At 43.9% G+C, this 24,980-nt stretch overlaps 3 protein-coding genes and 1 long non-coding RNA gene across 9 annotated transcripts; 2 read left to right on the forward strand and 2 right to left on the reverse strand.

The window, feature by feature from the left end:
* Positions 1–502: 502 nt before the first annotated feature.
* Positions 503–4,336, reverse strand: LOC117844210 (uncharacterized). The gene is made up of 11 exons (XM_034724965.2): positions 4,104–4,336; positions 3,591–3,685; positions 2,954–3,011; positions 2,648–2,842; positions 2,323–2,399; positions 1,971–2,053; positions 1,478–1,529; positions 1,296–1,364; positions 1,124–1,210; positions 969–1,033; positions 503–856 (listed from the first exon to the last, which is right to left on the reverse strand). The coding sequence occupies exons 1-11, from the start codon at positions 4,219–4,221 to the stop codon at positions 700–702; spliced, it is 1,056 nt and encodes a 351-aa protein (XP_034580856.1). The 5' UTR covers positions 4,222–4,336; the 3' UTR covers positions 503–699.
* Positions 4,337–6,132: 1,796 nt separating this feature from the next.
* LOC117844212 (uncharacterized) lies at positions 6,133–14,841 on the forward strand. The gene is made up of 2 exons (XR_004637877.2): positions 6,133–6,619; positions 6,696–14,841. It is a non-coding gene; the product is annotated as an uncharacterized lncRNA (long non-coding RNA).
* LOC117844211 (protein FLOWERING LOCUS T) lies at positions 7,597–13,792 on the reverse strand. Of its 6 annotated transcripts, none has more exons than XR_011897378.1 (5): positions 13,242–13,792; positions 12,231–12,292; positions 10,800–10,840; positions 8,372–8,511; positions 7,597–7,811 (listed from the first exon to the last, which is right to left on the reverse strand). XR_011897378.1 is itself a non-coding variant. In XM_034724966.2 (5 exons), the coding sequence occupies exons 1-5, from the start codon at positions 13,437–13,439 to the stop codon at positions 7,793–7,795; spliced, it is 537 nt and encodes a 178-aa protein (XP_034580857.1). In that variant the 5' UTR covers positions 13,440–13,770; the 3' UTR covers positions 7,597–7,792. The 6 variants fall into 6 exon arrangements, 5 of the variants coding, with proteins under 5 accessions (XP_034580857.1, XP_072147589.1, XP_072147590.1 ...); XM_034724966.2 differs by having other exon boundaries at positions 8,372–8,588; positions 13,242–13,770; XM_072291488.1 differs by lacking the exon at positions 8,372–8,511 and having other exon boundaries at positions 13,242–13,439.
* A 5,683-nt stretch (positions 14,842–20,524) lies between the features above and the next one.
* Positions 20,525–24,390, forward strand: LOC117845865 (PTI1-like tyrosine-protein kinase 3). Its single transcript, XM_034726945.2, has 8 exons — positions 20,525–20,703; positions 21,560–21,677; positions 21,856–22,091; positions 22,207–22,333; positions 22,507–22,780; positions 22,870–23,002; positions 23,595–23,681; positions 23,809–24,390. The coding sequence occupies exons 2-8, from the start codon at positions 21,590–21,592 to the stop codon at positions 23,959–23,961; spliced, it is 1,098 nt and encodes a 365-aa protein (XP_034582836.1). The 5' UTR covers positions 20,525–20,703; positions 21,560–21,589; the 3' UTR covers positions 23,962–24,390.
* Positions 24,391–24,980: the final 590 nt, after the last annotated feature.

Here is a 24,980-nt window from a genome sequence, read left to right on the forward strand (position 1 = left end):
TCGTCCAGCCGAGCACAAAATGTGCCGCATCCCCGCCAAGAACCAAATAAAACGTGACCAAGCCTCAGCTTGCTGTCTCCACATCTTGTGGGAGGAAATTCCTCCTCGTGTCACGCCAAGTGATGTGGGAGAAGAACCTGGAGATGCGCGTCGTGTTCCGTCTGTCGGAGGCATCAGACGTATTGGCCGTTGCCATGGGTTGCTTGGAAGCTCTTGCCGCCCCGATTCGACGCTGCAGGCGTAGCCATCCGGAGGCTGTTTAACTGAAACCATAGGGCAAAGAGGCGACAGCTCCAAGCTTTCCCGTCGACACATTCAGATTAATTAACAGCCGTAATGATCCTATGAAGGATGGCCTTCCCCTTAAGCTGGTGCGCCATGTGTGTCCCGAGCTACTTCTTGCCTCAGAAGCATTCCAACCAATTTGAGCTCCTTGATCGTCCAGATTCCGGACACCATGCACGGTAGCTCCAGATAGAAACAATATTCAGCTCCTTCAGCATTAGCAAATACATTTCCATTTCGTGCTTATAGAAAAATTATAGAATCAACAAGGAAGCCTGCTATGCAATATTGCAATGTACTTGTCCTAGCTATCAACCCTTCCTTTTTTTCCCCCTCACATCGGATAGCAAAAGATATTACATTTCACAACCGTGTCCATGTTCCATTACAAGTAGTTTTGTAGGCAGTTGCCTACTACCTTGAGGCAGTAGCAGCTGATGAAAACTCCTTGTTGGAGGCTGGTCCATCATCTCCAACACCAGGAACTTGTGCTGTCCCATTCCCCGTTGCAGCCTCTTCGTCCCTGGCCCCTGTGACCTGTGCAGTTTCTTCAGCCGTCTGCTTTGAGCTCCTGCTTGCAGCAGTTTTAAGCGGTGAGTAGTCACACCAGTATAGTATCATAGCTATGTCCCTATCCATGGTCAGAGACAACAGAAAACTGAAAAGCAGAAAAGGCACAATACTTGTATGAGTAGATGACAAGGCCCGCAGCTGTGCCGGCAAAAGCAACGAAGTACATCCAGTCAACCTGCAGATGAGAAGAGTTTGCTCCCACCAGATCAATTTATGGATGGCCATTGTGATGAACTAATGGAGAAGGGAACCCATATATTCATACCTTCTCATGATAAGCAAAGATACGGATTAAAACAGCCCACATATCTGAGGTCAGTAGTGAGAGATTTAGCATGGTTGCACCACATATCTGTAAAAATCAAACACCCCAATATGTTCTGTAAATTTCTTCAGGACAATCATGAATTTGTCTGCAAGAGGACAGTGGTTTCTACCTTGAGTATAATTGGTACTGCTGAGTAGAACAAGAACATTGCCAGTGCAAATCCTATGAAGGGAAGAATCTGAAAAGATAAAAGTACAGAGTCAAAAAATGAATCATGGCCAACATCGTGAATTAATGGAACATGCTCGGCCATAAATAATTTCTTGGAGTGCAGGAGGGAAGGAGACTCACCGCACCAGCATTCCAGTGGGTTGATCTGAGCTCGTGTCTTTCAAGTATGCTTCTGTACCATTGTCAAGGAAATGAAATATGGGAGTATATTTCTTGCCTCTGACGTGTAAAGTTGAAATTAAATTAGTTTGGTCTATGATAAAAAGAATTCAGGTTTCCAAGTTCCTTATTTTGATCTACCACAACCGTGAAATCTTCCAAATTATGGGCTGCATTTAAAAGAGACTCTCACCGTTGGTCCAATTGATCATCATATACCACTGGTTGAGCCTTCATTTCATGCTGAACCAGTTATCAGTAAGTGGTTTGTATATCAAAAAAAAAGAACCACTAAAGATCTGGTAGGCAAGGGGTCATGCAATTAAATCTGCCAGTCGCTATCAGAATCTTATGTTTTCTTTTGCTTGTAATAGAAGTGCCACAGAAGAAACTACTGTGAAGAAATTACTGCATGAAGTCAAGGTTTTGTTTTTTTTGAGAAGCCAAAGGATACATCTGTATACCACTTATAATTGCTCCGAAAACACCAAGCATGGCCATCACCTCAACTCTGCTGCTTTTCTTGACAAAATACTCCTGGAATTTTGTAAACAGAAATCTTTGAAGTTTCCAGATATATATATTTCTACTTTATGTCCAAGACAATGAGATGTTTAACGAAAAAAATGCAGCAATAATTATCATAGGTCGATTAATAAACATATTAGTCTCGTAACCATGGAAAAATAATACTACTAGAAATGATCAAATCATGCATATCCTAACAATATCAAGTCCAAACGATTAATATGCTAGAGGAGAATGGTAGTGTTCATCGAGCAGAGGTAAGTGCAGTTGCCTCTTACCTCAGTAACATTACTGACGGCATAAAGCATGGACCCTCCAATGACAAGCAAATCACCTTTCAAGGGGTTGGGTCCTTCTGCAAGACACTCCATATGAATTACACATTACTCTTCTGTGTTGTGATAAATGCAGCAGCTTTTATCCATTTTCCATGTCCTAGAATTCTAGGATCAGGTATGAGCTCTAAGATCACAAAAACAGAGCACTGGAGAACCAAACTTAAATGCAGATATTGAGTAGAAAATCTCTAGCTGAGCTACGGATACATCGAAGTGTAACTTTGAGAGAACGTCTACATTTAGCAATAATAAAGCATGTCCTTACTCGCTCGATCGGAGGCATGCACATCAGAAAACACTACCAGTACAAGGCCAGCCACACAAACTCCAACGCCAACGAACTTCCTCAACCCGTACTTTGTCTTCAAGAAGATCCAAGTGAGCACAATGACACATGGAATTGACCAGCAATCCAGGAGCATCACACTCGTCAAGGATGTGTACTGATAAGCCTTCACAACTGTGGGGGGGAAGGAAAGCAATTCAATTTAGCATATACACAAGAAAAGAAAATGGAACTAAACTTCGAAAATGATTGCCTTCTTTACATTCACTAATGGTAAGTGCATACCGATGTAGTTGGCCTCCACATCTATGATGCCAAACAGCAAGTAGTAGTACCATTTAATCTGCAGAAACAGCACACAAAACATTTCAGGCTTTCCTTTGGTAGAAAATTCACATTACCGCATCACCACATAAACAACGTGGCGACAAACAGTCTCAGCAACTTGTAAAGAACAGAATCAGAAAACGGATAAATATCCTTGCTAACATACAGAGGCTGGTCATTAGTCCAGGTTAGCAGGGCAAGATGCCTTAAACATGCAACGTACATGCATCAATCATACAAGAAGAGAAACAGTAAAACACAAAGTACTGGTCCAAGGGAATAATTTAAAGGTTGGGCACCTCAAACCCCAGAATAGCATCTCAACATTTTATCCAAAAAATATTACTAAAAAGATTATTCTGCCGTCCTGAAACCTAAAAATAGCATCACAACTGGTGATCACAACTTTTGAGACTGTAAAATATTCATTACTTCAGTCTGTTATTTTCCACTGTGCCACATGAATTTCTCTAGAGCATAAGAGCTGAAGAACAATTCGTGAGTAGCCTTGTTAGAAGAACAATTCTTTTATGAGTTGCTATTTCCCTATATGAACACTTTAACCAAATTTGTGAAAAGCGGCATCCAGACATACCATCAAATGTTGCCTTCTGTATATCAGTGTCCCACCATAAACAAGTGCAAGGAGGATGTAATTCAGCAGTGACTGTGACGTAGGTGCATTGACACCTGAAAAAAAAAACCTCGTGATTCAGACATTCAATCTTGTCTTCATAATTTCCAATTGTCCCAATTCAACTTTCACCTGAACATGGTATCTCTCTGTAAGACTGCAACGTTTCATTTTCACAACACACAAAGAAATGAGACAAACTTGCATTGGCAGTTGAAGCTATAGGATCCAAATGCCGGCTTCTTAGCCAAGCAAAGCATGAAGAACTTGTCAAGTAAATCACGGCACAATTGAAGGCACAGTGCCACAGTTAACTAAAAAGATAGTCTTTTCTGTTCAGAGCGATAGCACAATCCAGTATTTTTGGAGTGCTGCGCTCCCGCCAAGAACTCCTACCCTAGGAAGGAGGCAAGTTAGACAGAGGCGTCATCGCCGCCGTACGGGAACAGCACAGACGGCGGCGGCGCGACGTACCTCGGCGGGCGAGCTCGGAGGAGGAAAAACCCGTGGAGGTGATGAGCAGGGAGACGAATTGGCCTAGCGCGAGCCCCACGAACACCTCCCGCCGCAGCCACCTCGGCGGCGGCGCCATTGCTTGCTTCTCTCCTCTCTGGTCTCTGCTGTTGGCCCCCTTGCTAGACGCCAACGTCGCCGTCCGAAGTGTGCGAGATTGCGAACGCGAACAAACCAGCGACGGCGTGTGCAATTATTTACATCTGTTTTATATGTACCAGCTGGTCAGCGTCGCTGCTTGTAGGCCCCGGCGCCGCTTGTGCCGCTATGCCGGCGGATGTGGTGTAGACCGGTATCTTTTTTGGGCGATGTACCTCAAGCGCTTTTTGCAGGGTTCTGACCCGATCTTTGGATTGCTAGGGGAATTAGTTTTTTTTAATGAATCAGTTTTAGAAATGAAATTTAAATTCATTCTGGAATTCAAATTTGTCCTAAAAACAAATCATAATTAGGCCAGTCTCAGTGAAAATTTCATGAGCATTAAATTTCATGCCACATCAGCAATTTTGCTAACTTTGCAAAGATCTTTATGAGAAGAGAGAATGGAGAATTTCATCATATGTGAGAGGAGCTTCATCCCCATAACACTCAACATGTACAATTACTTAGTTTCCAGCCTTGATATTAGTGCCAGTGAAACGGGCCTTAGCCACTTTCATTTTACGGTTGTACTGCATAATGTACATAATTACTCTATTTATTATATGTATACGCATGTGGCATTCAATTAGCATGTGGCATTCAATTAGCATTGTTGTAAATAAGGAAAATTAAGGTCATTTTATCTCTTCATTAATCTATCCTTTATATAATAACTCTTTTTTTTTTACCGAATGGGCAGCTATGTCCAAAATCTCAAATCGGAGACGTTGAGCCGACATCTTAGGACTCTTCTTCTTTTTTTTCGCACCTATTAAATTTCAAACCCTAATAGAGAGGGGGATGCACCAAGCTTGTGTGCAACAAGGTGGAAGGTGGCGGAGGAAGGTGGGGTGGTATTAGTGGTGGAAGTTATTTTAAAAATATTAGTGGTGTAAGAGATAGAGTAAGTCGGTAGTTCCAATATGATGAGAGAGTTAGGCATGGGATGCACGCGCTAGAGAAAGTAAGGCGAAAGGCGCACGTTAGAGCATCTTCAGTAGTTCACTAATACTTCCTCCATCCTAAATTACTATTCATTTTGAGTTTTCTTATATACGTAGCTTTTACTATGTACCTAGATATATATTATGTCTATATACGTAGCAAAAGATATGTATTTAAAAACTAAAATGAAGAGTAATTTAGGATGGAGGGAGTAAATTTTTCCTTAGTCTTAGGCACCATCGCCACTCGAGCTCGTATCTAAACACTAATACCATATCAGTAATGCATTAGCGAATAGCCGAATACGACCGTATACAGCTGTTTACGTTTGTCATCCATGGAGTCACGTATATATTGCTCTCTTCAGCTGATGCAGCTATATATCTTTGTTTTCATTATATTGTTATTGTTCATTCGAGGCGGTGGTTAGCTAAGGAAGTAAGGATCGGAGAGCGATATATCCTGCAACTGTAGTGTATTTATTTGATGGAATGCTATTTCTTTTGCGCAGGAAGAAATGAACATCTGACCTTCGAATTACATTTGCTCTTGTTTAAATGTTTAATTAATGCAGCATCATTGTACGGGGCTTTTGTTCTTGCTAGTCAACGAAATAGAAAAAAAACAAGTGATGGATGTTTTGTTACAGATTCATGTGTGGTAACGTTTGCACCTCTTGATAGAAATGCGTGACAGGCACCCTCCGCCGACGTCGCACAGTGTAAAAAGTTGACCAACTTTATTCTCGTTTCTCAAAATTTTTTAAGAGCTCTGGCATTGACTGTGAGATGTGGACATATACTCAAGTTAATCCTCATACGGAAACCAAATTGTACTTTTCATCAATTTGAAATTAGAGTATCTTCCATTTGACCAGAGATATGAATTGGCGGGTGGAGTTTTTTTCACATCGCGTCATCGTGTTGAAAACAAAACCGGGACACGGATAACGGATTTATAGGTTTGAGCAGTCCAAACAGGCCTCCTTGGTATGTGAACATCCAATAAGAGGGCCCGTGTTACTAGTGGGGCCAGCCGGCCCAAATGCATCCGGAGGCTAAGCCCAGCCCAAACTCCGTTATTCGCATTCTCATTCTCGCGTGTCGCGTCGTCCCACCTCCTCCCCCGCCCGTGCCGAGCCACCTGCCCACCTCCCACCTCGTCCGCGTGGACGCCGTGGGCGGGTAGGCCACCGTCCCCAACTGTCCCGTCCCTGAAACCCAGCGCCCCAGGCTCCGCGCAGGACAAGCGCGGTACTACAGAAACCAACGCAAGCGCCTTCTCCCTCCGCCTCTCCTAAGCCGCCCGCCTTCCCCAGGAGCAGCCGGAACGGCATCCGCTCGCCCCGGCCGGGGTCGAATCGTCGAGCCGTGATCCCCTTCCACTCAACGGTAAGTCGGTAATGTCCCTATTCCTGTGTGATTCCCTCGCTTTTTTCTCGGGATTCCCTGACGGGTTTGGTGCTAGCGATTCGGTATCGCTGCGGCGGTGTCGAACGTCGAGCTCGCTCGCCACCGGCGGTTGAGGCGGGGGGACGCACCGCTCAAAGCTTACTTGGTTGCGAAACTTGGCAGTATAGTTTCCTAGACGCGTTGCATGGCGTATCGTCGTTGGAATGGACGCTGGGTGGTGAGGCCGTCAGCAGGTACAGAGACCTGGGCCAATCTGCTAGGTGTCGTGCTATTTGAGCACGCATAGTTAGAACATCGAAGTGAACTATGCTGTGTGTGTGGCTTCTCGATGCTTTGGTTCGTTGGATCAGATTGGCTCTTGGTATGATACTATGATTGCCGTGAGTTCAGTACTTATTCTAAAGATTCTGTGAGCAATGTTACTGTTTGTCATTCTTGATGTATTGTGTTTACCTATGTGTGGATGTAGCTGCAATTTTTACAAGCTATCTATTACTGGTATATAATGTTTTTCAGTGTTTAGTTTCCTTGTTTGATCTTAGATTGATTTGCTTTTGTTCCGTAACTCTGTTTTTAAGTCAGGGTCATGTAGTTCTTTCCGTTTTCTACTCTTACTTTAAGGTCCCCATGGTCTTATCAGTATATCTCTATATGCCATCATGAGGGATATGAAATCCTTGTTCTCTTGTCTCTTGACAAAAAGAAAATCGTCCACAAGAATTTCAGTTTATAACGCCTTCAGAACTGCAGACCATGGGTCTGCAGGGGTAAAAGGAGGACCAAGCAGGTTGATACTTGAATTTTGGAACACTAATGGGTAGGATGGTCACGTCCATGGCCTCCTTCATTGTGCTTGGAGAACCCAGCAAGCAGATTTATACTTGAATTTTTTTTGTGATACTTGAACTTTGGAACACCAGTGATTTTTGCAACTGAACACCTTTTCTCATAAGTGCTAATATGAACATAGTATCTTTTATTGAAGCGGGTGACATCAGAAGATGACCTTCAAATGCTAGTTTGTTTCATATGATATAAGTCTAGTGCTTAATTGTAAACTGACATCTCAAATGTTTTGAACTGTTTTATGTGGATATTAGTTTCTGAATTGTGAATAGTGCTGCCTTGTTGATGTTTCTCTGTATCTGTACTTCAGCTTGATCCCAGGAACCTGTTAAACCACCCATAGAATATTGTTAAGAACTGGTAATTTCTAAAGGAACTATTCTCCTAGAATAGCATGCCTGATTTCTCATATCAGTAAACAGAGGGAGAGGTCGGGCCGTATCACTTGCCAAGCATAATTGTTCATCATTAAATGGGTTATTAGAGCCTTTTCTTTTTGTAAGCAATGAACCCTATTAATGCTAAAGACACAACTTAAGATACATAGCTTGATTATGGCCTGCAGAATATTAGGAAAGCACACTCCTCTCCTAAAAAGCATATGTTCTAACCAAGGAAATTAAGCTCTAAATCTGTTCAGTATGTTATGGGAAGTAAAATATTTTTTTTAGGTTTAGAGTATTCCTCATCTAAATTTTGATACTTCAACCTTTGTAGACTTTGTCTTGTGTTGGATTAGATGTTATCATGTTAATGACTTATAAGACAACTATTGTGCTGGTTTCTACCTAGAGAGAGAGAGAGAGCCCTTTCAGATTTTGTGTGCTTTAGTGTCTATTTAACATCTATAGTTGTTTTATTCTAAATAGAAAGTTTCTGTCCTACCTTCTGCCACCAACACCACTCTCCTTTTGGCAGTTGAAGTATAATGCAGCAACTGGTGCTCCGAGATTGTAAATTGCTGAGAAGTCTCTAATGTTGAAATTTTGCCGCCATCCTGGTGCATAAACTGTCTGTCGTGCTTGCTGTTTGAATAGCACAAAAACAATTCGGTGAATCCCAGCAGGTGGCCTTGGGCTTTCATAGGGAACTATTTCATTGCCTGAAAAAGCGTGTATTCCTTATTAGAAAGATTTGTTGTGATTACAATTTTTAAGGTGAAGGCTATGCGAGAACATATCAAGTGCTACTGCAGGTTACGGTGCTTCCAAACATGGTAGCGTCTAAACCGCTGCACAAAAGTTCATCAAAAATATGGATGGATAGAACACGTAAGCATCTATCTTCATGCAAAACTTGAGGCTGAACCAAAACTTGTGCAAGGAGAAACGAAAAAGAGAAATCAGCACTTGAATAGTTGCGGGTTGCTGATCAGCTATGAACAGTTACATCCACAACTATTGAGTTGCTGATTTCTCTTTTTTTCTTTCTCCTAGCACAAGTTTTTGTTTATCTTCAAATTTTGCATGATTATAGATGCTTACATGCTCTATCTATCCATGCTTTTTAATGTAGTTTTCATGAACCGGTTTAGGTGCTACCTGTTTGGTAGCAAGGGTTGGTTGCACTAGATATGTCCTAGTACTGAAATACCACCACCATACCTACACACACAAATAGCTTGTGGTGCTGGAGTTATTGCTACCTATAGCGTAGACCGTTGTATCATCCAAAGTAAATATCAAAGCTGCACATAAATTTATTATCTACAGGTGGTATGCTCCCATTATTAACCATACACAAAAAGAGAGATAAATCATTCTGAGTGCTTAGGTATCATCAAGTGTGGATCATAATTCGCAAAATGCATGAGGTCTATTATGAGTATGATATGCTAATTTTGTAATTCTTTTCAAATTTACTTAAATTCTGTTTACTACCTTAAATTTTCTTGCAGTCTTGAATGATTAGCAAAGATTTTTGTCTATCTGCTGGCCTAAGAAAAACAGAACTTGGTAAGCCTATCAGAGGATTAGGCTGCTAGGTTGTGCATACATTACCAAAGATATGTTTATGACTCCGGAATGCTGCTTGACTTTGAAGAAGTCCCAGATGCAATTCTCAAAAAAGTCATACCACTAGTGTTTTGCAATAACTGATAACCATTAGTATGTTTTTTATCCCCATGCTAATATATAATACTTGTGGGATTAATTGGCAGCTTCTTGAATGGGACCCTAAACCAGGAAGCAATTTGGCAATCTTATAGTCTCGTATTTAATCTAAACACTAAGCTCTTTCCAGAATTTTATTTTTGTCTGGAAATGGAAGTTCTAATATTTAAAGTTCTGTTGGATGTCTAAAAGAGTTAATATATAGCTGTATCCTGTATTTCTGTGGGCCCACACAGAAACCATCGGTCGAGCATTGTATGTTGCCAAGCAGTGAAGCAGGTAACAATATCCATCTAATTGATTTCCTGTAGAAGTCTCTCCACACTGACTAAAGTGATCAAGTGGGGCCCACAGAACTTAACATGATATCAGATACCCAACTTCAGGCGCTGTTGGGCAGATAACCGTCCAACTGCTTAACCTGCATCAACATAGGTGCAGTCTCATATTAGAGTGGTGCCCCTCCCCCTCCTCTAAGGTTCTTTGCATTTGATTCATATGTATTATCGATTGCTGAATGACGCTAAATTTAAAAGGTAAGAGAGTTATGAAAATGCAATCAAAAGAGCTGAATGGCAGCCATTATGGCAATCAAGGAGATTGAACCAAATCAGGACGTCTGATGAAAAGATAAGTGTTTTATTTAACCTACTATAAATTCACCTAGCATGCATTTGGCACAGATAGTACTTGATCCAGATGTCAGATTCTGGTATGTTACATCACACCACTTGCAATTGGTGAGGGGACGATTTAGACAATTATTGAGTTGTTCTTAGTTCAGTACAAAATTCTTGAATTTACTACAATCCATGCACACATCTTTCTTCAAAATTTGACATTGGTACTACTAAGTACATATCGGTTATTTGGTGAAACCCAAGCATGTTACATTGCAACAATTCTTCTGTAGTTATTCCCTTTTCTATCATCAAATGTTTTGCAATTTGACATAGATTTAACTGACCACATGATTTTGTTACATTGCCAAGAGCAAGGTGCTGGTGAAACGTTTACATTAAGTGGAAGATGATGCGGGTTATGTATATTTGGTTATGATACAAAGTGAATCTTAATTTATTTGGTGTTTGTGTTACTGCAACTATAATGTTCAAGATCTAGTCCTCAAAAAGAAAGTTTGAACATTTGTGTCTTAAATGCTAATTCGGCAAGAAGAGGTTAGATAATGCGTTACCCACCAAAACGTACGTCTCTTGCCTCTGGTATATCTGTCACCAACCTGTAGAAAACAGACAATTATAAAATAAACAAGGGCCCACCTTTAGATCTTTAATCTGCATCAAAATCACTAATGTGCATTGCAGATAATTAATTAATTAACATTTTTACGACAAAATTAAGCACATAACTATGAAAATCATACATGAATGAAAAGATTAATGTTCATGTAAGAGGTAAACTCGAGTGTTTGTATCAATGACAGGTGTGGTGCAAATTCACAGGTCACACTAATAAATGTGATCTATTCTATGATTCTTTAATTTGTTCTGGTGGTTGATTCTTAGTAGCAAATAGCAAAATCGAATTTGATCAATTAACAAAATAACAAATGGCTATCCTTATGTTACATGGGACCATCATATTGAAGTCTATAAGTTGATATCTTCTGCTAGTTTGGTTAACCTCTAGATACTCCTACACACAAATCTCATAGTTCGTAATTTTTCTATATAATCCTAGCCACAATTCTCAAGCTTATAGTCTCCTGTAAATTAAACATTTATAATTGCCAGTTGAGCATGCTAAATATTGTGCTAGCAATATATGTGAGTCTCAGTGTATCACCGTAGTACAAGTGGTAGCAATACCACTTGGCTCTTTTGATGTGTTCTTTGAACTCTAGTTAAGCAAAATAAGTCTTTTCCCCCATAGTTCTGACTATCACTATAACTGTATACCTTTTGCATGCATGCATATGCAATATTCTCATGTCAATGTTGTATAACTAATGCCTTACTTCATAAAATACTATGACAATTTACCTTTCTATGTTTGATAATTGCTTGTAACAATTGAGAATGATGATCTTAAAGTAGTCAGGTTAGAATGTGAGGTCCATGACTGTTCTCTCTTTAATTTATCCATAAAGTAATTAATTGACAGTTTTTTCTGTAGTGCTTTTCTTTTCAGAGTACCTTGTCGATGCATAGTTTGCAAAATACCTTCTTGACGAATTTAGGAAGTATTATAATGATGAAATATAAGCCGTGATATTAATTATTTTATTTCCAAGGTACAGATATCAATTTAGCTGAAAACTACTAATTGTTGATAATAAGCTGACAGTCTGAACAAAGAGACTTAGGTTGAGCGAACTACAGTGATAGGAAAAAAACGCTATTGTACAAACTGTGCTTTCTTACCCAATAGCATACACAACAAGATTTCTTCAGATGTTGATGGATGGAAAAGAAACACCCCCCTCCTTTTTTTGAGAGGGCTGCATCCAATCCTGCAGGTTATCTAGGTAAGGGGTTCTTGAACTACAAACATAAAAAATGTGGCAAGTAGTATCCATTTGTTTTTTTTTTGCGAAAGGTGGCGTTATCCAGAGCCTAGAAAAGATGCAATTGAACACTGTACATGAATAATAAATATAATAAGCTCACCATTGCAGATATTCCCTGTACTCTGGTTTGCTTGGACTTGGTGCATCAGGATCCACCATAACCTTAGAAGATGTAACTTTGACTTTAGCATTTGTATATTGATTGGTATAGGTACATCACAAATGAGAAAAAAGAGTACTATTGGTGACCTTACTGGATGGTGTGTTTATTTATTTATTTTTACCAAAAGGAGCCATAAGTTGTGATAAAACCTAAGTTCTTAAGCACCTCTAGCTATGTTGACGCTTGTGCATGTGCACAATGTATCGTGCATGTACAATGTGTCTCTGAGCAAGATAGTATGGTAGGGGTGTGGGAGTAATTTATCTTGTGTGTGACTTTTCTTAGTTTCTTTCTTTTTGTTTTACCACTAAGGCTAGGCTTAAATTTGTGGGACATTCCATGGACAGTACAGTTATTTAAATTGCGCTCATGTTTATTCAGTTGTTTAGAGTATGCTCATGTGCAGCAACTTGAGTGTCACACAACAGATGTACTTGTAAGGCCTTATCCTATCCAATATCCTTGTACCAGAGAGGACAAACAAGGTAGGGTGCAGAAGCATATTCTAAAGTAGCATATAGGATACATGAACTTGATCTTCAGCAAAATGATTCTATGTGTTCTTTGTATAACCAACAAAAACCATCCGATGTGATTCTCAACATTCAGTGCAACTTAATCAGTAATTCCTAGATATACATCGTTGAAAGTCATACGTACCTACATAAACCAATATTTCTGCAAGTTGTATAGCTTATTTAAGTAGGACAGCATCTGTGTTTTATAGTTTTTTTGAAAGAGAAAAAAACATATAAATAACAAATTAGTGTTTGATGTGTGTGGATCACTCTAAGAACTCCTCTAGTTACATTCGGTATTACCTCTTCTCACATGAGAATAATCTTTTTTAGTTGAACCATTTCTTGGAACTGAAGTCATGTTCACCTTACCTAATGCAGTGCCGAAACACTAAATATCATGATCCTACAATCTATCATGGTCACTTACAAGTGTGTAGAGCTTTGTTTGGTCATGGCCTTCAATCTCAACATGTGGTGCATTGAGCACTGCTGATGCTCGTAGTCCAGTGCCATTTGTGATCTCCTTGTCACCATAATTAATCCTCATTGTTGCTGACTTTACAAAAGGATCCAACACATCACCAATTACCTGGCTCAATGCCAAAGGATCCCTGCCTCGCGACATAGTTTAGTATTATAAATGAGCTGACGGCTATAGAAGAGAGCTTTGTTGATCTACAACTAGGTGGAAACTACGGTGTGGTGGAGGCCGGAGGGGCTATCAAATGATGTTTTTCCTGTGGGAAGAACAGAGCAGTCCTTCGTAAATTTATATTAGTTGTGAAGCATCCGCTTTATGTTCACAACATTCCATTGAGCACTATAAGAAGAGGGAATCTTACTTTTCATATGTATTATTATTTTCACTTATAGTTGCTTCTTTGCTGCATGAACATCCAGATGGCCTAGTTGTAGTTGAAGCTGTACGCTCTTTGTGAATGATATCTATGATCAGTTTTTCATGCATATATTCTCCAAAGATCTGGAGGTATGTTTAAAGCTCCAAGAGTTAGCCTCCCCTGCATGGCGCCTAGCCAGGGCTTGGCCAAAGGCTCACGATGAGTCATTTCATGTTCGACGATACTTCTCCGAGTGGTGAGCACATAGCTGGAGAAAGATTCTTTGGATCAACATCACAATGCAGCAGTACGAAACCCGGGGAGGTAGAGGCAGGTCATTAGCAATCTTCTTGCTTCTTGTTGTTTGCTTTTCCTTTGACGGCTATTGGAGTATCTACTTCACTCTTCACCCTTGATTGAAAACTAATTCCCTGGACGTGCTCTACAGGACCCTAATTCATTTTCTTATCTACAATAGGCCATATACATGTGTGCATCTAAAACTTTCACCACTCACCTATTGAAGTTTCCCCTTAGAATGATCTGGGTATGGCAAATTGCAGTTGCAGATTTTACCACAGCATGCATGTTCAGAAGCTACAGATCATTGGTGGTTTATTTCTACATGGCATTCCTATTCTTTTTCAGTCTTAGGTTTCTATTAACATATTTTAATGTCTCTTTCCATTTTCGTACAATTGTCATATTCACTTGTTGCTGCTTCGCCCCGTGTCCACAGAATACAGCTGTATGCATATGTACACGTGATTTCGGATCAAAGAGGAACCGGAGACATCTCCTGGCCTGAGTCGGCGCATCAATGTTTTGATATCATCAAGTCCATAGCTTATTCCAGATTCCTCACGGCATTTAAAATCTCCTTTCAAGAAGAAAAATTACACTTTTGATGGCACGAATGGGCATTTAGAATTTCCAAGTATAGAGTCATGGCAGTATGGAACTTGCATCCAAGTTGTTACAGCCAGAACACCACATTCTGCGTTGGCTCTCCACATACGCTTCAACGTCTGTAACTGCCATAAACAATGCATGCAAATTTGCTGCTTCTTTTTTCAGCAGGGAATAATAGGTGAAGAACAATATTCGCTACATCCTGTACCTTATCCCCCACGTTTTCGTAAGACTCATAATAAGTACTCCGTACTGTCCCAGGCTTCTTTGACCTTTTCTGAACAGCATATGAGACTATATACTGGACTGTATGCAACAAATGTAATGAATATCAGTTACATGCATTAGGGTACTCATTTCGTTCCAAAAGTCGTAGCTGCATACAGTGCAAATCAGTTGACTTTTGACTAGTAGATAACTACTCCCACCGTTCCAAATTCTAAATTATAAGTCATTCAGGGTCAAAGCATATTAAGTTTATCCAAATTTATACAATAAAGTATTAATATTTTTTTAACGAACCAGGCAAGAGAGCTGCTGATTATATTAAAAAGAATATGAAGCTCAGATTGGACGAAACAACAGATGGAAAAGAAAATAACACAAACACTGATAGGTTGGATTGGGTCATCAACACATGCCGCACCACGCCAACGCACTCAAATCAACTCAACAACACATCAACCGGTTGGATTGGGACATCAACATGATCGCACCACTCCACTCGACAAATGGTGGCGGAGCCCGAAGCCTTACTGCAGCACCTACCAACATTCTCATGCTTAGGTAATAGCCGAAACCTCCAGGTCTGACCCCGCGTCGATAGGGAACCAAGAGAAACAGATCGCATCGCACCGAGAAGGCTACCGCCATGCAGGACGCCAACACACTCAAATCAACTCAACAACACATCAGCCAGTTGGATTGAGACATCAACGCGGCCGTACCACTCCACTCAACAAATGGTGGCGGAGCCCGAAGCCTTACTGCAGCACCTACCAACATTCTCACGCTTAGGTAATCGCCGAAACCTCCAGGTCTGGTCCCGCGTCGACAGGGAACTGAGAGAAATAGATCGCACCGCACCGAGAAGGCCACCACCATGCAGGACCCAACACCGTGGTGTCGCTGCAATACCACACTCCACCCGACAGAGTGATACCACCAGAATCAGACCTCTCGCAGGCTGCCTCGCAGTCGCCACCACGAAAAACACAAACGTGCGGGAGTCTCGCCACTCCCGCCATTGGACTCCACTTGTTGCCTCAAGAATCACCGCGCGCGGGGACCTCGCCATGTCCGCCACAGTACTCCAAGTCGCAGATATGTTTCTTATGTTGCCATCAGAATGATGAGCAATGTTGCCCGCTTCCCAAGGTCTCCATCAAATAGCCAAACCACCACCGCAGATCGACTTCGTCTCGTTGCTTCACCCGTGTATATAGCCTCCGCCACCATACCAGCATGCCAAGGAAGTCGTTTGCACTGTCTTCCGATGATGTACCGCACCGAAGCATCCTAGCAAGGTTGAGCAACCCACCGCAGTCCGCTGCAAGCCTAGTCATCCTACGATGTCGTTGCTGCAAGTGTCATCCTCCAACGCAGTCCCACACCGTAATGACAGCCGCCAAGCAACGCCAGCCGCCGCGGTCCATTGCAAGCAGCCAAATCGACACCCATGCGACACCCCCTGGCCGCCACCATAACTGTGATCGCCTCCATGTGGGTTTGGCAACCCCTATCAAGCTTGCCATCCTGCACTAAGTTGCCTTGCGGCACCGCCATCCCGTCGTGGCGGAACCGCCACCACCGGCTGCAGCCTCCCATGATCAACGGCGTCACCAGCAATACCACAGGCTGAGGTGGTTCTCTAGAGATGATGCCTCTAAGGAGGTGACAACGCCAATGACGCCGCCATCGCTCATCCAGAATCTGGACAGGGTTTTTACCCAGAGAACCCCGTGCAACAGAGATGGGCTCCACGATGACGCCCCCAACGGGGAGAACGACGGCCTAGGATGCCGTCGCCATCACCATCAGCAGGATCGCCGGCAGAGGCTTTCACCCGCAGAATCCCATCCCTATCTGCACGCTCACAATGCGGCAAACCGAGGAATGCAGCCACGGAAGGCCATCTAGGGATGGCTCACCGTCGTGCCTCCTTGTGCCGCCGCTCTGCCATCTCGCTCCCTCACACTGCCTCCTCCCAGCTGTACCTCCGCCGCACACCCTCACGCCCAGCAGCTTGCCAGCGCGCCTTCACGGTCCGTGTCGACAGCCTCCATGTGCCTCCTCGCGTCGTGCACTAACTCCGTGAAGTGCTGGCCCGCCGCCGCTCTGCCTCGTTGACACGCGATGGCCCCCCGCCACGTGGCCTCGTCGCCGGTCGTCGCCTCGTGCCGGCTGCCACTGTGCCTGGCCGCGCTCGACCTCCTTGCCTCTCCTCGGGCCTCCGCCGCGCGTGGCCACACGCCTCACGCCAGCAGTCACCCTCCGCGTCTGGCCGCCGCCACGCGAACGCTGGGAGAAGTCCTAGCTGCCGCCGTAGGTGACGGATCCGCCAGCAGCGGAGGCCTCGGATCGTCTCTAATCGCCGACGCCGCGCCTCGAACCGTCGTGGCCGCCAGGTCCCTCGCAGCACTAGAGCACCGCCGCCTTGGCCCGCCGCACTGCGGCCGCCATCACCTCCGCGCCCGCTCGCCCCAGCAGCCATCGGATCTGACCGAGGCATGCGCCGGCGAGCACCTTAGGTGGTCGGGATGTCCACCTCCGCCACGAATCACCCAAGGCGCGGGAAGAAGGCCGCACCGTCACCGTCATGGAGAGCCGCACGGGAAGCAAGTGGGGAGGAGGGGGCGGCGGCTCAGGTTTGGCCGCCCAAGCCGCCAGCGCGGGGGCGACGCAAGTGTGAAATTGCTAAATGTTACTAAAGTACTAACATTCGATACCAAATAAGTAATATTAGTTTCTTCATTAAATATATTTTCATAGTATATCTATTCCGTGCCATAAATCTTTGTGATCTTTTCTATAATTTTGGTCAAACATAAAATGGTTTGACTCTCCAAGAAAGTTGGAATGATTTATAATTTGGAATAGAGGAAGTATTACATTTCACATGTACTTCAGCAAAATTGCTTGAAGACATGCGAGTGTACACACAAAATTGTATATATATAGGCCTTCGCTACTCAGTACCTGCTTATTCCGTACCCAAGCCACCCCTAGCATCCGACATTCCGCCCGCAGCGCCCTGCGTGAGTCCGGTTTTCCCCCACCCGTGACATCCACCTCCCGCGTCTGGTTTTTCCACGTGCGCTGCGAGCCTCGGTCGTTCCATCTTCCCTATCCTCCAACCGCTACACACACTCAACTTCTAACAATCTTCTTGGAATAAAGGTAGTGTAAAAGGTAGAGGATCAGCTTTGGATTTTGAAAGTTCTAGGGGAAAAAGGCACAAGGGAATTTCCCCGCACTGCAAACAGCCTACACCCAGCTTCTGTGGATGAACTCTGGACATGGCTGTTGTTGGTGCTACCTCTGCTCTAGACTGTTCGTCAGCTAGATGGAAACAGTCTAGAGTCAGATGACTTTTAGGTGAGAGCTGAATTTATTCTAGCGATGGAGCAATCTTATCATTTTGAAAATCTGCATCTAAAAGATGATATGTAGAGCTTATAGCACACTCTTTTGGTTCTTGTTTCAGGTGCTGATAGCAAATGCTGGAGTCCTGTCCTATGCTTGCTGTACCAATTACTTGCAACTATGAGTTTACAAGATTGACTTTCCGCATTGAGTTGGATGATTGGCATCTTCAATTCCTCATATCAATTCTTGCCATACATATGCGAGACCAGTCAAGTGGCTGATGAGCCAGATTGCTTATATGGCCTTCATGTCATGGGTTTGTTTGTATTGGTGGCTCGTGGCCTGGAACTTGTGACACAAACCTCAAATGGGATTCATCGATGACAAGCGAACGTTTTATGACTTCCTTGCAGCGAAGTGAATGAAGACGAGGTGTGTGATGAACGTCTACACTCCACAGCAAGATGAATTTGGACAACGTGTCCGTGCAAAGACAAGAATAATGAATCCATACGTTGATGCGACGCCGAAGTGAAAAAAGGTGACAGACGCAACCTTGCACGATTTCCTTCCATTCGGAGCTGACCGGGTGGATTCGGCCCAACCCACACAAGCACCTCACTCATTTGGTGCCATGAAATCCAGTTACATGTTGGGCCTGTTGGACTGAATTGTCACGACAGCGTTAAAGGCGATCAGGCGAAGTAGGGATTTCTAGGTTTTCTTTTCTTCATGTCCTGGTTGGGCATGGTCTAGTACTCTAGTCAAGTCGCTGGACACATGTTTCCACTACAAAAGAAATACAGTAGATTGCTGTTCTTGTTCAGAAGAACTTGCGAAACTGCACCCCAAATTATACATACAAGTTTCAGCGATAATTTGAAGCTCTTTTCATTTCTTGTTCCTCCACCCGATGGCTGGATCCAGGCCCGTACCTACGTTTTTTTGACCCTGGTGCAAAATATAAAGTGGGGCCTATATTTATAAAATGCAAATAGCTAAAATGCACGTAGACTTCCTCATGTAATATCATAAGTATTCATACAAAACGATTAAATGACGAATCTTACTTACTGATAAGTTCTTAGCTTCCATTAAAAAGTATCATTCTTCTAGTATTCTTCAAAATAGGCACAGTATTACCTGCACCTTCTCAGCGAATCACGTGATCACGCCTTCATGCGGTAGCTTCTGTTGTGAAGAAGTCAGACCTGCCGTCAGAGCCCCAGAGGTGGAGTCGCTGCCTGCATGCAGGGTTGATTGCGGCGGTAGCTTCGCAGAATCGCAGTTCGCACGCAGCTCGGCGAGACGGCGACTCGGCAAGATTGCGGCGGCTGGCGGCGCTCACGCGATCTGGCGATTAGATTTAGAATCCTAATCGGCAGACGGCAGCCTGCAGGCCAGGCCTGCTAATCGGAGTATCGATCTATCGGATGGTTATGGACTCCTGGTCCGGCAACACGCAATGAGCCAATGACGCAACAGATTCTCCAGGTCAAAAAATCAAAAAGTTGCATGCAGGCCTGGTCCGCTGGTCGCATGCAGAATTGCAGATGCAGGCAGGAACAGAGTTACAGAGGCCACCAGGCACCAGACTACTAGAGGGAGGTTGACACATGGGGCCCCCAAAATTGGAGGTCTGGTGCAGTCGGCCCACTTGCCATGGGTGATGTACGGGCCTGGCTGGATCATATGCTAATCTTTGTTTGAGGACTATGCCTTGTTTATGTTTGACACTTTAGAACAAGCTAATTAGTTTGTTCTATATATTTGAGAACAGATGTGAGTACATATTTGCCTAAGTCCTCGGCCAGCACCCATTACCATTACCACCCAAATCCTGTGCTTGTCTTCCGTATCTTCTTTCCGTCACGCCAGCTTATTTCTGCTGCCAGCCGAACGACACGCCAGGCAGGGACAGCAAAATGGAAAGGCAAAGGCCAAAGGCTCCGAGAAGAAGTCGCTGAAGCTGTAGGCCTGTAGCCCCCGCAGCAAGAAACGGCAGCGGGGGCGGGTGCTGAGCCTGCGCTGCGCAAGCCAAGCAGCAGCAGCAGCGAGGCACTCTAAAAAAAACAGCCGAGGCGAAGGAGTGGCGGAATAAAAAAAAGGCCAGAAAAGGCCAAAGGCGTGGTGCGCTCGCCACGCCACAACCTGTGGCGGGTGTGGCGGAGTCTGGTAAACGCGGGCGGCTCACGGCACGGCACGGCACGCGTCCACGCTGTCGCGCGCGGCCGCGGCGGGTCGCGTGGCTTGGCGCCTCGGTCTTGGGCTTCTGCGGCTCTGCCTGGCCTCGCACGGAACGGAAGACCGGAGGGAGCCCCACCCACCTCCGTCCTCCGTCTCCTCCCCACGCCACCGAAGCAATCCAGGCCAGGCCAGGGCGCTTAGCGCCACAACCAAACCCCACCACCCCGCACGAGATCATTTCGCCAGCTCATCCGCCACCGCCCCCCACCTCTCCGCTCCGCTCCCGCGTCTCCACCTCCACCTCGTCTTCGTCGTCGCCGGGCCCCGCTTACCGCCGCCCCGCCCGCCGTCGACTCGTCTCAGGTGAGCCCCTCTACCCTCCCTCCCTCTCTCTCTCGCTCGCTTGCTACCATCGTCTCGCGGGGAGGGGTTGTTCCGCGGGGGCGGTGGCTGTGCCGGTGGGGCGACGGTCTACTCCGGCTGGCTGTGGCGCCCGTAGGTTTCGGTGCGCCTTCGCGCCGTCCCCGTACTGGTCTCCGCGTGGGGTGGTGGCCGGCGGGCGCGGTGGAAGATGTCCGATGCGTTGCCTCGAGGGTCTGGATGGCTCAATTCCGACCTGATTCGGCTTGCGCGCGTTGCTAGGTTCGCGCGGCTTGAGTTAGGGGCGGGCGGCCGCGCGGGGCCGCGCTGTGGGATGGCGCGCGCGGGGGTTCGGTGGTAAAGTTTGGTGCGAGAGCTGTGTTGTGTGTGTGTGGCGATTTGTGTTTCCATGCTGCTTCTGTCATTTGCCAACGATGGAGATTGGGAATTATGATATTAGCATTCTGGCTTACGAATTTCGCCCTACAGTACATGTGGTTGTACCTGGGTATCTCTAGTTGTGCTTACTTGTACATGAATCTGCTTACTGATCGGGATATGGAAATATAATTTTGCAATTCATTATGGTTGTGTTGATCATCATGGATAAGGATACTAATGATTGAACACATCAATAGTCGTTCATTTAAATCAGGAATGTTCAGTTAAATCAGGAGTGTTCGGTAAACTGGATGCCAACTTACAGCTCTTTTGTCCAGTCAGAGGAAGTAAAAGTTGCCTTATAAGCCTTGGCACACTGTTTTTTCTTGTAAATGTTCCCATGTAATTTAAGTGAAGTGGTACTCCTAGTTGAAACAGTGTACTGTGGCTAACTTGTTCTCTGTTGTTTCCACTGAAGGCAAGAGGCAAGGAGAAAGGAGAGGTCGTTATGCGCCGGTGGTTTTGCTGCACGCAGTTTCACGCGTCATATCGCGAACATGAAAATGAACTTCCCATCAGTCCAGATGAGAAAGAAGGTACTGCCTTCTTACTAATGAAGACATTGATAAGAAGCTATATTTATTTTCTTCAATGCTAAAAGATGTTAAAAACAGGGACGTGTTATGTATCTCTTATTGCTTAATTGCTGTTCCTTTTGCCTGTTGTGCTTCGGTTGCTGGGGACTAAATTTATTTGTCATTATATGGCCATCAGGAAATGGTTTTGTTGCCAATAGTGATCCTAACAAAGCACCACCTCCCATTGAAGTCCCTGAATTATCATTTGAAGAACTGAAAGAAAAGACAGACAATTTTGGATCAAAGGCTTTGATCGGGGAGGGATCGTATGGAAGAGTGTATTATGCTATTCTGGACAGCGGAAAACATGTTGCTGTTAAAAAGCTTGATGCTTCAACAGACCCTGAACTTGATAATGAGTTTTTGACACAGGTACGATTCTATAGTTATGCGCATGTCTTACCGGTTATTATATTATGTACTGTTTGTTCTATCCATATTAAGCTTTTATTATTGACCATATACTGTCTCCTCTTCTTTTATGTAGGTATCCATTGCCTCAAAGCTAAAACATGCTAATTTTGTGGAAATGCTTGGATATTGTGTGGAAGGAAATCAGCGTTTAGTGGCCTATGAATTTGCTACAATGGGTTCTCTACATGATATTCTGCATGGTATGAATTTCACTATGTCACAGTAAATGCATATGGACCCACAATATTACTCTTATAGTTATCTCAAGGTTTTAATTTCGTCTCTTTCTTTCATAGCACATCATGCTCCAAACAATTCATATGCAGCAATGCTCACTGTTTTGTTTTCTCCTTTTCTTTTTGTCATACAAAAGGAAGAAAGGGTGTTCCAGGTGCACAGCCTGGCCCAGCACTTGACTGGATGCAGCGGGTTAAGATTGCTATAGATGCTGCTAAAGGGCTAGAGTATCTTCATGAAAAGGTTCGGCCTTCGATAGTCCACCGGGACATACGGTCCAGCAATGTTCTTCTGTTTGAGGACTACAAAGCGAAAATTGCAGATTTCAATCTTTCAAATCAGTCTCCAGATATGGCTGCTCGTTTGCATTCTACCCGTGTCCTTGGAACCTTCGGTTACCATGCTCCTGAGTAATTATTCAACTCAAATTCTTGACCATCGTTTGGGCTTCTCAATTAATATTTGTAATCTACTAAATTTATCTTTGTTAACAATGCAGGTATGCCATGACTGGTCAGCTAACTCAGAAAAGTGATGTATATAGCTTTGGAGTTGTTCTTTTAGAGCTTCTAACAGGAAGGAAACCGGTAGATCATACAATGCCTAGAGGTCAGCAGAGTCTGGTTACATGGGTAAGCATTTAGTTCCTAACAAGCCTACTATTCAACTTAAGAATTGGTTGCAAACTACAGCTTAGTGGTACAGGGTACAACTGTTCTTTTGATAAGTGCTCTAAACAAAACAAGGGAAATGTGGGTTAACAAATGAATTAAGAGGTTGGCTCTGATTGGCTAAATGTGTCAAAAGATATTTCAAAATCTCAGATGATACTTGCACATGTCTCTCAGAAACCAGTGTTGTTCTTCCTAACTGGAAACAACCACAACAATGTTTATTTTGATCTGTCTTGCCCTGTACTAAGGTCTATGATTGTAGTAGAACAATAAGCTAGTAGCTGCCTGTCTTATTTCTTGCTACATCAATATAACCACCAAATCTAGTATAGCTAGTTATTTCTTTGTTAATTGAAGTTTCCTTTTTGCTATAATCAAATCATTAACTTGGTAGATTCGTAGGAACAGTTTGGTACAGTGCATAGCAATATCTTTGCATGCTCATAGCATTTTGAAACTTCGAATACAAAATTCACATTCTATTTCATTGTCAGCTAAGCATTGTCCAGATTAATGACTACTTTACTGTATATTTTGTCATTTTTTTCAGGCAACACCTAGATTGACTGAGGATACAGTGAAACAATGTGTTGATCCAAGATTAAAGGGAGAGTATCCTCCAAAGGGAGTTGCCAAGGTCTGCCTCTTTCCTTCTATACCTTCTGTGTCCATGCTTCCATGTGGTGGTTACTGCAAGTACAAGCAGTAAGCAACATCTTGAACCGATCTTTTACTCTACAACGGTTCTCTTCTGTCTGTTGCAGCTTGCGGCGGTGGCAGCACTCTGTGTGCAATACGAATCTGAGTTTAGACCCAGCATGAGCATCGTAGTCAAGGCACTCTCTCCCCTTCTTCAACATAAGCCGCATCCACCACCGGCCGTAGCTCCTGATGCAACAGCACCTTCAGATGCCTGACTTTCTCAGTCCCGACAAGAATGTAAAGAGATAACCATTTCCCCTTCGGTGCGTGCGCTGTTTTTCAGTACTGTTCTGTGCAGGCGGAGTGATTAGTGTCACACAAGTAACGGCATCGTGGACTGATGCATAGCTTATCCTTTACATAGGCTGCTACAAACAAGAGGCTTTTCCTTGTCATTACCGTGTGCTGAGCTGAGTGATTTGGACTAATGCATAGCTTATCCTTTACATAGGCTGCTACAAACAAGAGGCTTTTCCTTGTCATTACCGTGTGCTGAGCTGAGTGATTTGCTGCCTTCGTTGGCCGGGCGAGGTTGTGCTTGGTTGGCCAGCGGTCGTGATCACCTAATTACCGTGTTCTGAGTCTATACTGTAAATTGGGAAGGTTCTAACTTTTCATGGCTTGATTCCTTTTTGTTTGCGTTTTGTCTGATTTTGAGCTGATCCCCTCCTTTTTACAATCAGTCTTGATTGCTGAGGCTTCTGGCGTGCATGCCTACGCTTGAGATTATGCACACGAGTGACAGGAGAGCTAGATTGTGCATTCTGTTGTCCACTGGAACTATGTTTGCCCGACCTAGTGAGGGAAGCATTAAAGACGTACTACTCTGAAAGATGTGCTGGTCATAGTTTATCAATCAACGTAGATGTGCTCTTCATAGTTTGAAGACTAGGGTTTCAGTACCTGGTTAGCTATCGACTGGTTGACCGTAGTTTTTGTGTTTAGCTTACTCGATCGAGCCAGGATGGGTGGCTGCAGCTGCGGCACCGTGGCCTCAGTCTGTGACGTGGATCCGTGCCATGTCGGATTTCTGACGATGTCGCCACGTCGACCGAAACAGCTGGTTTTGGGGTTCTTCAAGGAGGTAACCGTAATGCAAACTCAGGGCCTAGTTCATTCGATAAATAAACAGGACTTTCTTTGAAATGACATACTAATACAAGAAAAATAGCGAAAAAAAAAGGGAGTTCATGGTGGACATACACATCCTGCTACATTAGCTGATAGCCACCAC

This window comes from Setaria viridis, chromosome 2 (genome assembly GCF_005286985.2).
Source record: "Setaria viridis chromosome 2, Setaria_viridis_v4.0, whole genome shotgun sequence".
Taxonomy (NCBI): Eukaryota; Viridiplantae; Streptophyta; class Magnoliopsida; order Poales; family Poaceae; genus Setaria; species Setaria viridis.